Genomic DNA, 14767 nt, shown 5'->3' with positions numbered 1-14767 from the left:
ATGCATGTTAATTGCATAAATATTATAAATAGTCTCTATTTACAGCAGACTTAATAACAGAAGTTACATATAGAAAAGTAACTGGCTATTTCCTCAAATTTTAATAAATTTTACAAAAGCATTTTTAAAAACATGAAACAATTAAAGAAAGTTTTCCAGATATGAAATATGTTTATGTTTGGACTAAATTGTACAAAAAAAATGTACCCTTTCCATTTTTAGGGTTGTGGTGAATTCACTTTAGGGAAGTGCCTAGAACTAGTACATACACTAAAGATGTTATACCTAAAAATAAACCAAACCAAACAAACAAAACAAAACTAAACAAAACAAAAAACAGATAACAAATAAAAACCTGGAGAGTATTTCTAAAACTGGTAATTAATTCCATCGATTTACCTAAAAATTCATAAATTATTGTTTTTAATAGCTGAGTGGTTTTAATAGTTCCATTGTGTAAATGTACCACATTTACTGTATCCATTCAGTAGAGAAGCTAGAGAAAGGACAGAAGGAGCTGAAGGGGTTTGCAGCCCCATAGGAAGAAAAACAATATGAACCAACCAGTACACCCCCTGCCCTCCCAGACCTCCCAGGCACTAAACCACCAACCAAAGAGTACACAAGGAGAGACTCATGGATCCAGCTGAATATGCAGCAGAGTAGCAGAGGATGGCCTTGTGGATCATCAATGAGAGAAAAGGCCCTTGGCCTTGTGAAGGCTCTATTCCCCAGTGGAGGGGAATGCCAGGGCAGGGAAGCAGGAGTGGGTGGTCCTCTGAAGGCTCTATTCCCCAGTGGAGGGGAATGCCAGGGCAGGGAAGCAGGACTGGATAGGTTAGTGAGCAGGGAGGGGGGAATGAGATAGGGGGTTTTCTGAGGGGAACCAGGAAAGGGGATAACATTTGAAATGTAAATAAAGAAAATATCTAATAAAAAAAAAGGAAAATTGGCAATTAAGCCATAAATAAATAAACCAGAAAAATAAGTAACAGAGGTAAATGGATGGAAATAATCAGCGGATAATGGAAAATATATTTTAAAAATGACAAAAATCTGATGATATTTACCAGGAAAAGAAGCCTAATTACACAAAGGAGTAGCCAAGAAACTGAATAAGACAGGAAAATCATTCTGAACACCTGAAGGACAGTCAATTAAGTGTGGATACTGTAAGAAACTCTGTCTACACACTATTTGCTTTATACATAATGGATCCTTTTCTGGAAAGACTTTAACCAACCCACGCATGAGATAAATATACTCGGATATCTGCTGGTTTAATAGCTTTGTAATCAGTTACATTTCACCAATAAGAATAACATGTCTGCTTGTAGCACTGTATTTATAACAAAGCTTTAAATATAACTAATTTCATATGATAAGACCATTTCCAGAATAAGGAAAATTAAATCCTAGATAATTTCTTTTTAGGACTTTGTGTTTTTCTAATTGAATTAGCTGGGTTGTTAATATGTTTTGTAATTTGTAGTATCAAAGCCGAACTGATCATTGACTTCCATGAAAATGGATGAAAATACCATGAAAATCTGTGACGCATTTTCCTGTCCTACAGTGTTGTGATATTCATAACTGGTCAGTTAAAAATACTATTAGGTTTTAAAATATGATAAGTATGTCATACATACTAATTGGAAATAAAGAAAAATTAAGAAAAATTGGGACAATATTTCTTTTAAATCACAAAATTCTGAACATGGAAGCAAATGGGTCATTTCAATTATATTTTAATCTTTAAAAATCCAATTTAATGAATAGGAATTCTCTGCCATTATTAAATTTCAAAACATTGTGGGTATATCTGCTTTAATTATTGTTAACATCATAGTGAAATTTTGCATAGATCAAGAAAAAATAGCATTAATAAATAGATTACAAAAGAACGAAATGTCTACACTTTAATATGACATGAATGTTGACATAGAGCTTGAAGAGCCTACAAGTTTCTCTTAAAATGATAAACACATTACAAGATACAAAGCCATTTAAAGTAAAGATCAATTGTTTTCCTATTTATCATTATAACAATGAGAAAAAATGAACCATTTATGATACACATAAAAGAACACTAAATTATTAAATTTACAAACAAAAATTCTTAAACAGAATATTTTAAAAATATTTATAAAACGTAATGACTAACATTAATTGAGTTGTTTGTGGCTATGGATGAAAAGTTTTAATACTTTGGAATCTTATGTTTTTTCTCACCACATTTATCAATACAGTACAATTCAGATAAACATTTAAGAAAATTACTTTCTCAACCTCATAAGTTTTTCTAAAATTCCCATATAAAGTCAAAGTTTGAATAGCTTGTAAAATATTGAGATGCAAAGGAATAAACAGAGATCAATAAAGTTTGCACAGAGTAGGCAGAAAAGAATCTGTGTGAACTCTGCCAGTGAATCCTCCAGTAAAGATTTCAGAAGTCAAGATTAAATGAAGCCGCTCCCCTCCACCATTACAACATACCTGAAACGAACTTAGTGGGAAAACACCACAAGCAGAAAATCAAAATTAAAATTATGGGCTGTTGAGATCAATCTGCTAGGAGGATTATTTGGTACTCTTGTAGAGAACCTGAGTTTGGCTTTGTGCACCTTCATCATGAAGCTTGTGAACACACGTAACTACAACTCCCAAGGGAGCGTCTGACACCATAACACTGTTTGTAAAGCAATACAGGCCCTTCTACCTTCTATGCCTTCAGAGGTATACTTATAAAAATAAAAATGAAAACTAAAAAGTCACACTTATTTATTGAGAACGGATTTGATCTAAAGCATTAAGAAGTGTGACAATGGAAGATTCATATCTGTTCTATTAAAATGAAAACCATATGACTTATTAAAGGTACTTTTTAGTTTGTAATGGTAAGAGCATATTCAATGCATGTATTTATCCAAGAACTTTCACTCAAACACACAACTCCTAGAATTAAATAATAAAAAATAAAATAAAAGTAAAATAAAATATTGAAGCATACAGAATGGGAGATGACCAAATATCTTAGAAAAGCTGAGTATAAATGGGGCAAGATATATAATAAAATGAATATATTATGAGCATTATTTTTCATGAAAAATAAATATTTAAAATACATAAGGTACTATTCCATTCCCATTATAACAACTGATATCACAAGCAAGCAGGAAATGCCCATACTGTTAAGAGAGTAAAACCTATCAGTATTGGGACAATACAACATGATCAAGCCACTCATTTCAGCAGTAAAGTCTTGCCATGGAACTTCTTAATGATTTAAGAGCATGGTGACACGAGACCTGAGCATGCAATGATAGATGCTTTATTACTCAAAATCAACAAAAGCTTGAAGTATCCAGGACATCTTTCAATAGAGAAATGGTAGTGGGAAATTTATACAATGTAATGCAATTCCATAAAATTATCACACTGATAAAATCATGTATGAGTCTGAAATTCAAATTGCTCAATAAAAGAGTCAGACTCTAAATACCTTACCCTCTATAATTCTTTTTTATGATACTGTAGAAGAGAAAATGTGAAGGGAGTAAATAAATCCATGTTTCCCAATTCAGGGTAGGTACATACAATGTATAAATGTACAGAGTACTTTTTGAAGAAGTTAAAATTATACTGTTGGCTAAACAGTACTTTAATAAAGTTAATATTTATGTTAAGAGTCCCCTAAAGTCTCAAAAATGTACCATACAGAATTTAAAATGTCCTTAAGAGAGAAAATGATCAAGATTGCTAATTAATAACAAAGACATTTTCACTGAGAACACAAATGAATCAAATTACCTCTTCAAGGTAGTTATAGCATGCAACAGTGGGAAGGAATAGCCTCTCTGCCTAAAGTCAAGACACTGGCAGCTTACACGGTCCTATGGCATACCAATTACTAAACATATGCCTACAATTGCCTACTTCAATGTAATGTGATGGAAGATAAGTTTCTTTGATTTGTAGTGAGAAGTCATATAAGCCACAGAGATACAGACAAACATTATCACATAACTGGACATCAGAGACACTCCAGAACTGTAGCAAGAATACTTAAATGATCACACACCACTTTCCCATAGAATAAAATAAAAGCTTTTGGAAAATGATGCAGTACAAACAATTCAGGAATAAATATGAATGACATCAGAGATCAAAGTAGCAGAGTACAAAGTATAATTCAAAACACGTTAAAAAACCAAACCGCTAAAATTGAAATGTTTGCATGAAGGGCCATAAAAACTCAAAGAAAGAGCTTGATGAATGAAGAAAAGAACAGAGGCTGCAGATGTGGCTTAGTGGGTCAGATGCTTTCTTGGTAGTATCATGGCCAACCCAGAACAGTGTTAAGGTGAAGACAAACCAATCCCTGGAGTAAACTCTTAGCCAGTCTATGCAAGTTGACAAATTCAGGTTAATCAATACTCTCAAAAGATAAGGTTGAGAACAGTTGAAGAAGATGCCTAAGGATTACTTTTTAGTCTCTATATGAGCACAAAGGTGTAAAAGTAAACACAGATACATGTGCATTCATGAACACACATGCATATGCCTTAAAATAGTAAGATAATCCAAATATATGAATCTAGATCAACATAAATGAATAATCATTAATGCAGAATAGATACCTCACTCATGAATAATTCGAATGCAGCCTCTGCTTATTATCTTCCCCTAGTACACGAAACATCACTGTCCTTCATCAGTATGGGTAATATAGAAAGATTCTGCAGTAAGTTTGATGGGAATATTTAATTAACAGTGAAGAAGCCGTCTATCGTCTTCAGGCAGAAGTCAGAGTCATCAGTCATTTGGCTAAGGTACCGCTGAGACACAATATCTCTGTAACTTTCTTTCCAAAGTAATTATTGTCAGGAAATTCATAAGAAAACGAAATCACAGAGACACAATGTGAAGGAGATGTAACACAAGAGCTAATCATCTGTTATTATAAAATTGTCAAGAAAATAGCAACCAAAGGCCTATGAAATGGCATTCTTGAGAAGTCTGAGACAATCTGTGTAAGCTGCATGTGTTTCTACTGCAGATGGGATCGTGGAAGAATAAAAGCACATTACATAAAAATGAAAAATATCAAAATTCATGAATTTTTATTTGAAATGCATTCATGCTAATCCAGTAACTATGAAAAATGTGTCATGATGATATAATATGTCATCTGGGAGAAGCTGGTTTCACAAGCTCCTTATAGGTAATTCCTATATTATTTTCATAATATTTTCATTAATTATTTGAAGAAATTTACAACACTGCAGTAACATAGTCAACAACAATCCTAGAAATAATGATCCCCAATGTATTAGTGGAAGTTTAATGATTTTTCAGGGAGTATCTGAACAGGGAAGAGGAAAAAGGAAGAAAGGGGAGGAAGAAGGTGAAGAAAAACAGGAATGGAGGAGGAGTAGAAGGAAAGTATTGGAAGAAGAGAAAGAAGTGTGAGAGGAAGACAGAAAGAAAATGGAAGTAAAGAGAAGGAGAACTAGTTCAGAGCACAGGAAAAAACTGAAACACTAAGTGTAGGAAGAGGATCCTAGAAAACTAAACGTATTGACTTTGAAATAAAAAATAAGGATTTTATATGGGTTTATTTCCATATATTTTTATGGCATTTGTAGGTTAAATGAAAACAAATATACATGTGAATTTAGGAAGTCTTTAAATATTTTGCAGTTCAGTGGACGGAACTAGAAGGAAAATTTAGCCTGTGTGAGGTGCCTTAAACCCATGGAAAACAAAACAAAACAAATATAGTATGTATTTGCTTATAGGTGCTATTAGCTTTGTTTTTAAAGTTGATGATATCAAAGCTACAATACAAAAAAACATGGAGGTTAGGAATAGAGTAAGGGACTGAGGTTTGGAGAGGCAGATCTCCCTAGGGAAGAGAAATAGAATAGATAGCTGTGCATGGAAATTGAGAATGATACAGGACGATCGAGTGTGTCAGGGTGAAGCGAGGGGCATGAGGGAGGGAATATCTGGAGAGACCACTAAAATTATGGGACATTTGATATATACTATGAAAACCTTATACAATAAGAGCTCCCTTAAATATATACATATATAAAAACAATCTAAATGAAATCTCCAAATGGTGGGGGAGACAGAGTTCCAAGTGGCCATCTCTTGTCACCAAATGAGGCTTTTGTTATTAGGAATGGTTTATATTTAGTTGAGTTGCTGGTCAAAATGGTCACATGGGAATCTTCAAACAAGGTTGCCAAGACTACGGATAGCTCCACTCAAAATGACCGAGGGGTCTTATTGTTAAGGGTACACGTATACAAACAGCACATTGAACATGGAGAATCTGGGATAGTACATACATAGGGTCATGGCATCTACATTCTCATATCTTTGGTACAGGAAAGTTCTTTGCAGACAACCAAAAGAGATATACAAACACCAATCCAGACAAAATACATTTGATTTGCAATTCTTTTCTCCTTGCAAAATATTAGGGCAACAGTGGCACAGAACTTGTGAGAGTAATCAACTAAGATCTGATTTGACTTAAGTCAAATACTGCTTGCGGGGACCAGAGAAAAAATAGTCAGGAGACTTAAGTTCAAGCTAAATATTAATGATATAAAACAAAAGTAGCAATAAAATGACTACTAAGGACATTATGCTCAACTCAGATTTGTGTCTGGTTCATCAATCACCAGAGAAGCATCCTCCTGCATCAGATGTAACAAATATAGAGACCTGCAGCAGAGAATGGGAGACCTTGGAACACTCAGACCTAAATTCGAAATCTCTATCATGTCTCCCCTCTCAGAATTCAATGGTTCCTGGGAAGAGGAAATTTAAAGAGTGTATGAGCCACAGGAAATGGAGAACCCCAAGAAAAAAAGGCCCTCTAAACCATCATGACCATAAGCTCACTTGAATTCATAGAGGTTGAGGCAGAATGCACAAGTACCTAAATAGGTCTGCACCAAACCCTCTAAGTATGTATTATGCCTTTCAGTTTTGTGTTTTTACAAATTTTTTAGAAGATCAGCAGGTTTCTGATGTGTGTCCCTTCTCTTGGTCTTTTTGTTGTTGTTGTTGTTGTTCTCTTTTTGTCTTGTCCAACTCTGATGTGTTAGTTTTTGTTTTATTATATTTTATCTTGTTTTATTATTATACCTTAAAAGCCTGTTTGATTTCCCACAAGAGACTGAAATGAAGTGAATCTGGATGGGAAGGGATATATAGAGGAACTTGAAGCACAGATGGAGGAGAAATCTTAACCAGGATCTATTACATGAAAAGGGATATTTTAAATAAAAGTAAAAAATAAAAAGCAAAAACAAACAAAATGTTCTCAATACTATTGACAGAGATGGAAAAAATAAGATGAGAGCAATTAACAAATGTTGATGACAACGAAATGAAAATGGAATTGCGATCTCTAATGTGGGATTTATATTGGTGTGTGAAGTATGAAAGTCTCAGAGATGAAAAAAAAAAAAAAAAAGCAAGTGAAGCTGGAAGTCAAAGCAGTACTTGGGAGATGAGAGGGGAGACTGCTGAAATTCTATATGAATCACAGAAAGATGAAAGCAAGGAGCTCCAAGGCTTTCAATTATGGAGTTACTAGTGAACTTCAAGAGAAGTGGACTTCAGTTTGTATGGCAGGTTACTCCGATCAGAGTCTGCAATGTGCACTTCCCAGCTCTGCGAAGATCCTGGCTTGGCCGCTTGCTAATTACATCACATTTTCTGTGCTGCCTAATGAGACCAAACTGTATTTAATCTTACACTAAATAGATCCAGCAACATTTGTCTTATCTAAATACTGTAGTCATTTTACATTAAGAATAATTTAAGCATTGTACTCAACAACTAGAAAGCATTGCTTTGATAGGAGACAGCAGAAACTGAAGAAAAGTCATCACCTTACATCATTTTGTAACCACATTCTCAAGGATTCAGCAACTCCTCATGGGTTCTTTAGTGATGATAATCAGGGGAGAACATGAGAGAGGAAACTGCATGTAAAAGATTGCAGGTTTAGTGATGGTGGGGTCTCAGATAAAGCTGACTTGTGGAGGTTGAAATTGAACAATGAATATAATCAGGCTAAGAAAGTTTGCAAAGGTAAAGCCAGAGTTAGATGTTTGAAACATTCCTTGTTTTACATTCTTACTAATATCCAAACTGCTGGTAATAGGATGATGTACCATTTCAACTATTTTTTCATGCACTGTGTACTTCACACTTCAAATACTATGTAAGGTATCAACAACAAAATTAATGGTGTGTTGGATATTTTTCTTTAAAAAAAAAGTACAATGATGAGCTGAAATATGACCCAGAACTGTCAGAGTCTCTTGGCAACTTCATTTGTAAGCACAGTGTAGCAAATACTAGCCTAAAAGTTGGAACATAATCACGGGAAGAGTCGCAGAACAGATATTGAAATTACATTTATTTACGTCTTCACACTAAAACGAATTTTATCCCTTGTTCATTCTTTCTCAGCCTAATTCAAGTGTGTGGGATTTTTGAACCATATTTCTTCACTTTTAATAAAGCTATACAGATGAGAATAAACTTAAAATCCTAGATAATTCCAAGTACTTTTAATAAACTTGCCAATCAGACTGTTTGCTGTAAAATCCATGACACTAGAAATTGTGGGAAAAATCAACAAAGAAATTCAGTGGTATTTCACAAGACTAAATATCAGCTTACATGGAATCAGTCACATATGTATTATGCATACATAGATAAACAGGAACAAATTGTTCGGTGAGGTTGTTTTAACACAACAGACAATGTGCTTGCTAGAAAGGTCAGAAAATGAGAATGTTTTCAAATTTTTGTTTATACCTCTCCTTGTGGTAGACTACAATGGTAACTTTAATTGATAAAGAAATGTGTTCTATAAAACAATGCTTTATACAATTTAGTATTATATACACATGGATGTGTGGGTGCATGTCAATGATTTTATGATGACACTAAGCCAAGTGTCACATATCCCATAGAGCACTCAGACACTTGCAGTACATGAGTAGAGAGCCAATGGCCCAATGATGAGAAGAAAGTGAACATGGACAGTGGGTTTTCACATGTTGAAGCAGAGAAGCCTCCCATCTATTAGCCTAGATTATCACAGGGGACTCAAATATTTCTGAACCTAGAAGTTTTGAGCGTAGCACAAAATTGAAATAAAGAATGACGCCGAAGGTATCTTTCAGGGAAATTCTAACATACTGTGATTTATTTCCCTACACTCTTTGTCCATTCAACTTAGAGAGAAAAATGAACATGCAATTTTATAAGGCGCTGGAATTAAAACAGTAAGAAACTAAAAAAAAAAAAAAAAAAACAGATGTGGTATTGATATTAAAATAGAACAAAAACAAACAGAACAGAGATATAAAAAATATGACAGAAAATTCCTGTGCAGATGATCATAACTAAAAGACATAAATGGGAGGATCATCACAAAATGGGAAATATATATATATATATATATATATATATATATGTATATATATACATCAAGAATTAAAATTACAAAAAAAAAAAAACCCACAAAATCTATCAGAAAGAATAAAGGAAATTTTCACAAAGTACCAAGCCCCCTTACTAAAAGTGTGAGTGTTGAATCATGAGAATGACAATAGGTACATTCTGACTTAACATGAAACTTCTTAATACTGAGAGTAGGAAAATGATTAATAGCTCCCCTATACACAATACTGAATGTCCTTTGATTAATTTTGGATACAAGCATCCTTCTCTTTCACCAGTGAGATGATGATAGAATATGAGAGAGAATAAACTTTTCCAAATATATTTTTTCAATCACATGCATATGTGTTTAATCAGATGCAGATATCTGCATATGTCTATCTAGCCAGGTGTCTTTTAATCTCAGGAGTGGGTATAAAATCCCCCTTGTATGGGACTTAATGACAACTCTGAGCCAGTTTGACGTGAGTTCTGGAAATGAACACAGATCCTCTTGAAGAGCAGCAGGTTCTTTTAAAGCTGAGCAATTTCTTATTCCCTCAAAATGATTTTAATGAATTGAGGAAACAATGGTTCTCAAAAAGTTTTGGGCAGCTAGCGAAATTAGCACATTTTAGAGGCTAAGGAGAAAAATGATTAAGCAAAGGATCTTGTGTAAACAATCCTCTTTAATACAGTCTGTCTTTTTTGCTAGTAATATAATGAGGCTAATAATTAAAACACCTCTGTTATTAGATATAGGTTTAGTCAGAGATCAACTAAAATAACATGTTTTCATATTTACATCTGCTTTAGGTTTTTGTTTATTATTGTCACCATCTTTTTTTTTTCCAGTATTTGTGGCTCCTGGGACAGAACCCAGAGCTTGTGCAAATTAACTATTGCACCATGGTACTGCATGTCAAGCCCAGATTTTCTACAAGTGTTGAAAATTGAGCATAATATTTAAGGAAAAAGAAAATCTTCACACAACATCTGCATTCACATATTTTAGGATCCTTTGTCTCTCTTCCTGTACACTTTTTCATCTTTTGATTTCACAGAAGAATTTTCAGGTATATTGATAAAAATTAATTGTGTGGTTTTCTAAGTAGAACTAGTGATTTTTGATAAATGATCAATCAAATCCCTACATGAGTCAAAAAATATATACTATGATCTATTTTTTTGCATTTAAAATTAGCATAGTCTGTAGGTAAGCTATTTGATATACTTCAACCATTACTGTAATTTAATGACAAGAAAATTTCTGATTAATTGTACACAACACTGAATATAGGAAACTGGTTTTACTAAAGAAAATAAAAGAATGAAGGCCAAGTAATTTGATCCATAGGAAGTTTTCAGTCAAAGGGGGGAATGGTTCAAAACACACAGATTATCTTTAGTACATCAATCAACACTGCTTCACTTTTGGATGCTGACTATACACTTCTTTGAGTAGCATTGAAGGCAACATATAAGTTTTATATATATACATGTACATATGTATCTCTATAAAGATAGACATGCACGCCAATAACAAAATTGCTGTTTGTATATAGCTAAAATCATTCATACAAATTTTAAATATTTTTATATTGCTTAATGCTTGAATGAAGGTCAACACCTGTTTTATGAACAACAACAACAAAAAAACTTCCCAAGGTATTACAGGCATTGAAATACTGGGCTAAGTCCTTTCAGTAGCCTAAAAGATACCATAGTTCCTCTAATTATAAGCACCAAAGGATCTCCTTTCCACATCATATATTACTTTTATCATTCTGCTTGTTTATGTTTCTTTCATTGATTGTTGTAACTAAAATGCTATTTAGAAAATAAACACTGTTAATATATTGAGATTGGGATTGCATGAATCCACATGCGGTAGTACCAAACCAAATAGGACTTGGTGGTAAGGCCTTTATTATTAAACAAGGCAAACAGAGGACCTGTGGGTAGATGCTGCTCTAATATGAAGATCGTCCTTATGAGAAGAGAAACAGAAATAAGCACAGAAATGAGAAGAAGTGGGAAAGAAAAGGTAATGTTCTCCACTACCAGGAGAAGATGGTAAGAGGAAACCTGCCATCAGAGCTGAGGAAATAAACTGTTGTTATTCACTTTGTCTGTGAACATTTGTTTTGAGCTGATGAAGTAATGTAGGGTATTACAAAGATATGAGTGTGATGAGAACTAAGAGCCACACATTGCATATTTTACTATCTTCATAGTCATGTGGTTTAAAATCATCAGCCTCTCAAATCTCTAGGTTATCATGGCTTCTGCTAGCAACTTCATGAGAAGGTTATTTTATTTCTTGTCAAGATACAAAGTGTAATAGTTTTTGACAAGAATCAGGTCTTAATAGTGTGTGGTCTTCTTCAAGAAGACATTATCTGTACATAATGAAATAAGAAACAAGTCATTAATTTTTCTTCTCTAGCATGGCAATTATAAGTGATTTTTCTCAAATGTAAAGTACTAAATACATTTGTTTATTACATGAAAATTGGAACAAGAGAGGTATGGAGTGATGACTGAAAACAAAAATTGAATCTCCCATTCCAAAATGGAGAAAAAGAGTCTAAAAATGGTGAACATAGAAACAAGGGGTAATATTTCTATACCGTAAATAATTTAAAATATGCATTTTAGAATATGCCTAAAATTAAGTTGTCTAATTTTGTAAATTTCTTAGATTCCATAGTGTGTGAGTTTTATCTCTATAGCCGCACAAATAATAATGATAGTCACAGAAATTTATTATAAAATTAGACATTAGTGATATGTGATTCACAGCTCTTTAACTTTAATTTTTTCCAACGTGTTCATAGGTAGAAGTTGTTCGTTATTCCAACTACATTGTTAAGAATAGATATTACTTTATGGTAAATTTGCATTTGTTGTATCCTGTGAATGTCTAAATGATGTATAATTCCTATTGAATTGATGTGAACAATGTTTATTACTAATATAGTCATGAATTATATCATCACTTAGACATTTCGATAAAGTGGAGACATTTTATCTGAAGAGTTACAAGGAGTAATTTACATGAGGATATTTGTAGATGAGATAATGAAGAGGTGACTCTGGGCTGATACAATAACTGAGTTCATAATGATAAAATCCGCATCACTAGAGAAAGTGAATCAGCTGCCCGGCATTGAAGTTTTGTTCCCTTTGGGATTTTAGTCATTGGTTTTATTTTTGAAGTCCCTGACTTATTGTTCAGTAGTATAGAACAAGCATATATACTTGTTATAAATTACAGTATTTGATATGCATTTTGTTTGAATCATTCATCAAAGAACCACTAGATAGAAACTCTGAGAATGACAATGTTGAATTTTCTCATGTTTAAATTAATAATTTATTTCCTTTCAGAAACTTCAGTAGAAACACAAGCTGAAATTTTAATCTATCACTGAAAGCTTAACTTATTTAATGACTTGTTAAAACCAATGTCCATATACCAGCATAGAATTAAACAAACCGATATTTATTTGATGTTGGAATTTGAGCCCCGAGGCCTCTCTTTATAAAGAGGGATTCTTTTTATTTCCTTCAGTATAATTTTATTTGTTTTTTCTTTTTTTTTTGGAAAAACTAACACCTTAATTAACATCTTTCACATGAATGAATGCTATGACTTAAGCATCACTCTTAGAAATCATAACTTACATATGGAATTTAGTAATGTCTCATTTATCCCAGTTTCTGAAAGGATTGGAAAAGCCTTTCTGTTTTAGTTTGCAATTTACAAAAGGAAAAGCTTTGCTGTATAAGAAGATAGAGTTTGGGAAGCATTCTCTGTTCTTAAAAGAACTGAGAGTCAGCATGTCACTATTGCTTCTTGACGTAGAGACACTGTCTGCTTTCTTCCTCCTTATTTTCGACTCCTGACAAGCCACCACAGCGGAGTGTTATGAACACCACTATAAGGATAAGAGTTTCAATAGGCACTTTAGTGGAATTAAGAAAAATCATACACTCTTCCACCGTGACGCCACATAGCTATCTTCATTCTAGGTTGTCATGTCAGTGAATTGCATTTAATAGGCCTGAGCTCGTCTCAGTGTGTTTCTGAAATAACAAAACAAAACAAAGCAAGTACATATCATAGGATTTACCTTGTGCCTACATAATAAACCAAAATGACAATATGATAAATAGAGCAACTTGTTAGAAGCTGGATAATCAAAAAAAGTCTTGTCCTGCAAAATCTGGGAGTGTGTGTGTGTGTGTGTGTGTGTGTGTGTATGTGTGTGATTGTGTTTTATCTGTGTTATTTTTGTCAAAACTTTCTCCTCTAGATGTGTATCAGCCTTTCCTTTTCCCCTAGGTAACATTGTCGGGGTTGTAACTCTCTTCTTCTCCAAACATGTCTGCCAAGACCTTAAAGCGGGGTCCCCAGTCTGATAGATAGTCATAGTCCTGGTCGGCTTCTGTGGTGAGAGAGTCTATGGAGCTGAGTGATTCTGCCACTGAGCCATTCCCCTCATACGCATAAGTGGCCAAGGAATCGTATGGTGGAGCCGCTGGGTCTGCGTCATTTTCCTGTAGCCTTCGGTGAATAAAATCCCTTATGTCTGTGTTGTCTTCCACTTGTGGTCTTTGACGAGATAAACAGAGGGAGTCTGGTTTTATATCCCTGCGAATTTTGTTCTCTTCGATCACCTTGGGATTTCTCAGAGCCCCGATGTCAAAGGCCTGGGTGTCCTCCTCCCCACCTCCTTCATCGTCATAATGGATGACATTGTCTCTGATGTCTTCTTTAGAGGTCATAAGGGTGTCTTTCTTCCTCTGCCTCCTCAGTGCTACATACAGCACAACAATAGCTACAAAAAAAAAAATGACATCTGGGTAAACAGAAGCATATATATCATTTCATCTCTCTGTAAATGTTAGAGCAGATAAGGGACATTTGCACTTCTTTAGTGACCTCATACTACATTCCTAGGTATTATAATATCAAAATGGCTATGTATATGATTATAAGTTGTCTATTGCCACTTTCACATTGAAACGCTAAGTACCAAGAAATCACAGAAATGCTATTAATATTATCAAATATTTTCCCATTTGTAATTTAATATTTTGGATTCAGAAAACGATGTAGCAATTAAAATAGCAGAGAGGAAATATGACTTTTTACTATGTAGATATTTGAAAGAGTTGGTACAAAACACATGGGTATTTCATGGTAAAGTAACATTTAAATATCTTTCATGGGTAGCAATAATAGTCTTGGTAAAATACATTTCTGTAAAAT

At 33.8% G+C, this 14767-nt stretch overlaps 1 protein-coding gene across 11 annotated transcripts in view; it reads right to left on the bottom strand.

The window, feature by feature from the left end:
• Positions 1-1893: 1893 nt before the first annotated feature.
• Positions 1894-14767, bottom strand: part of Cdh12 (cadherin 12) — a 1149544-nt gene continuing 1136670 nt past the window's right edge. For 10 of the 11 annotated variants that reach the window (XM_011245344.3, XM_011245342.3, XM_011245345.3 and 7 more), the window contains one exon: positions 1894-14333. In XM_011245344.3, coding sequence (XP_011243646.1) covers positions 13834-14333 — 500 coding nt within the window. In that variant the 3' untranslated portion in view covers positions 1894-13833. The remainder of the gene's footprint in view (positions 14334-14767) is intronic. The other variant, NM_001008420.2, reaches the window with a different exon arrangement.

Source organism: Mus musculus, chromosome 15 (genome assembly GCF_000001635.26).
Source record: "Mus musculus strain C57BL/6J chromosome 15, GRCm38.p6 C57BL/6J".
In the NCBI taxonomy this organism is placed as follows: Eukaryota; Metazoa; Chordata; class Mammalia; order Rodentia; family Muridae; genus Mus; species Mus musculus.
The sequence above is the reverse complement of the archived record's forward strand: the minus strand, read 5'-3'. Positions and strand labels throughout refer to the sequence as shown.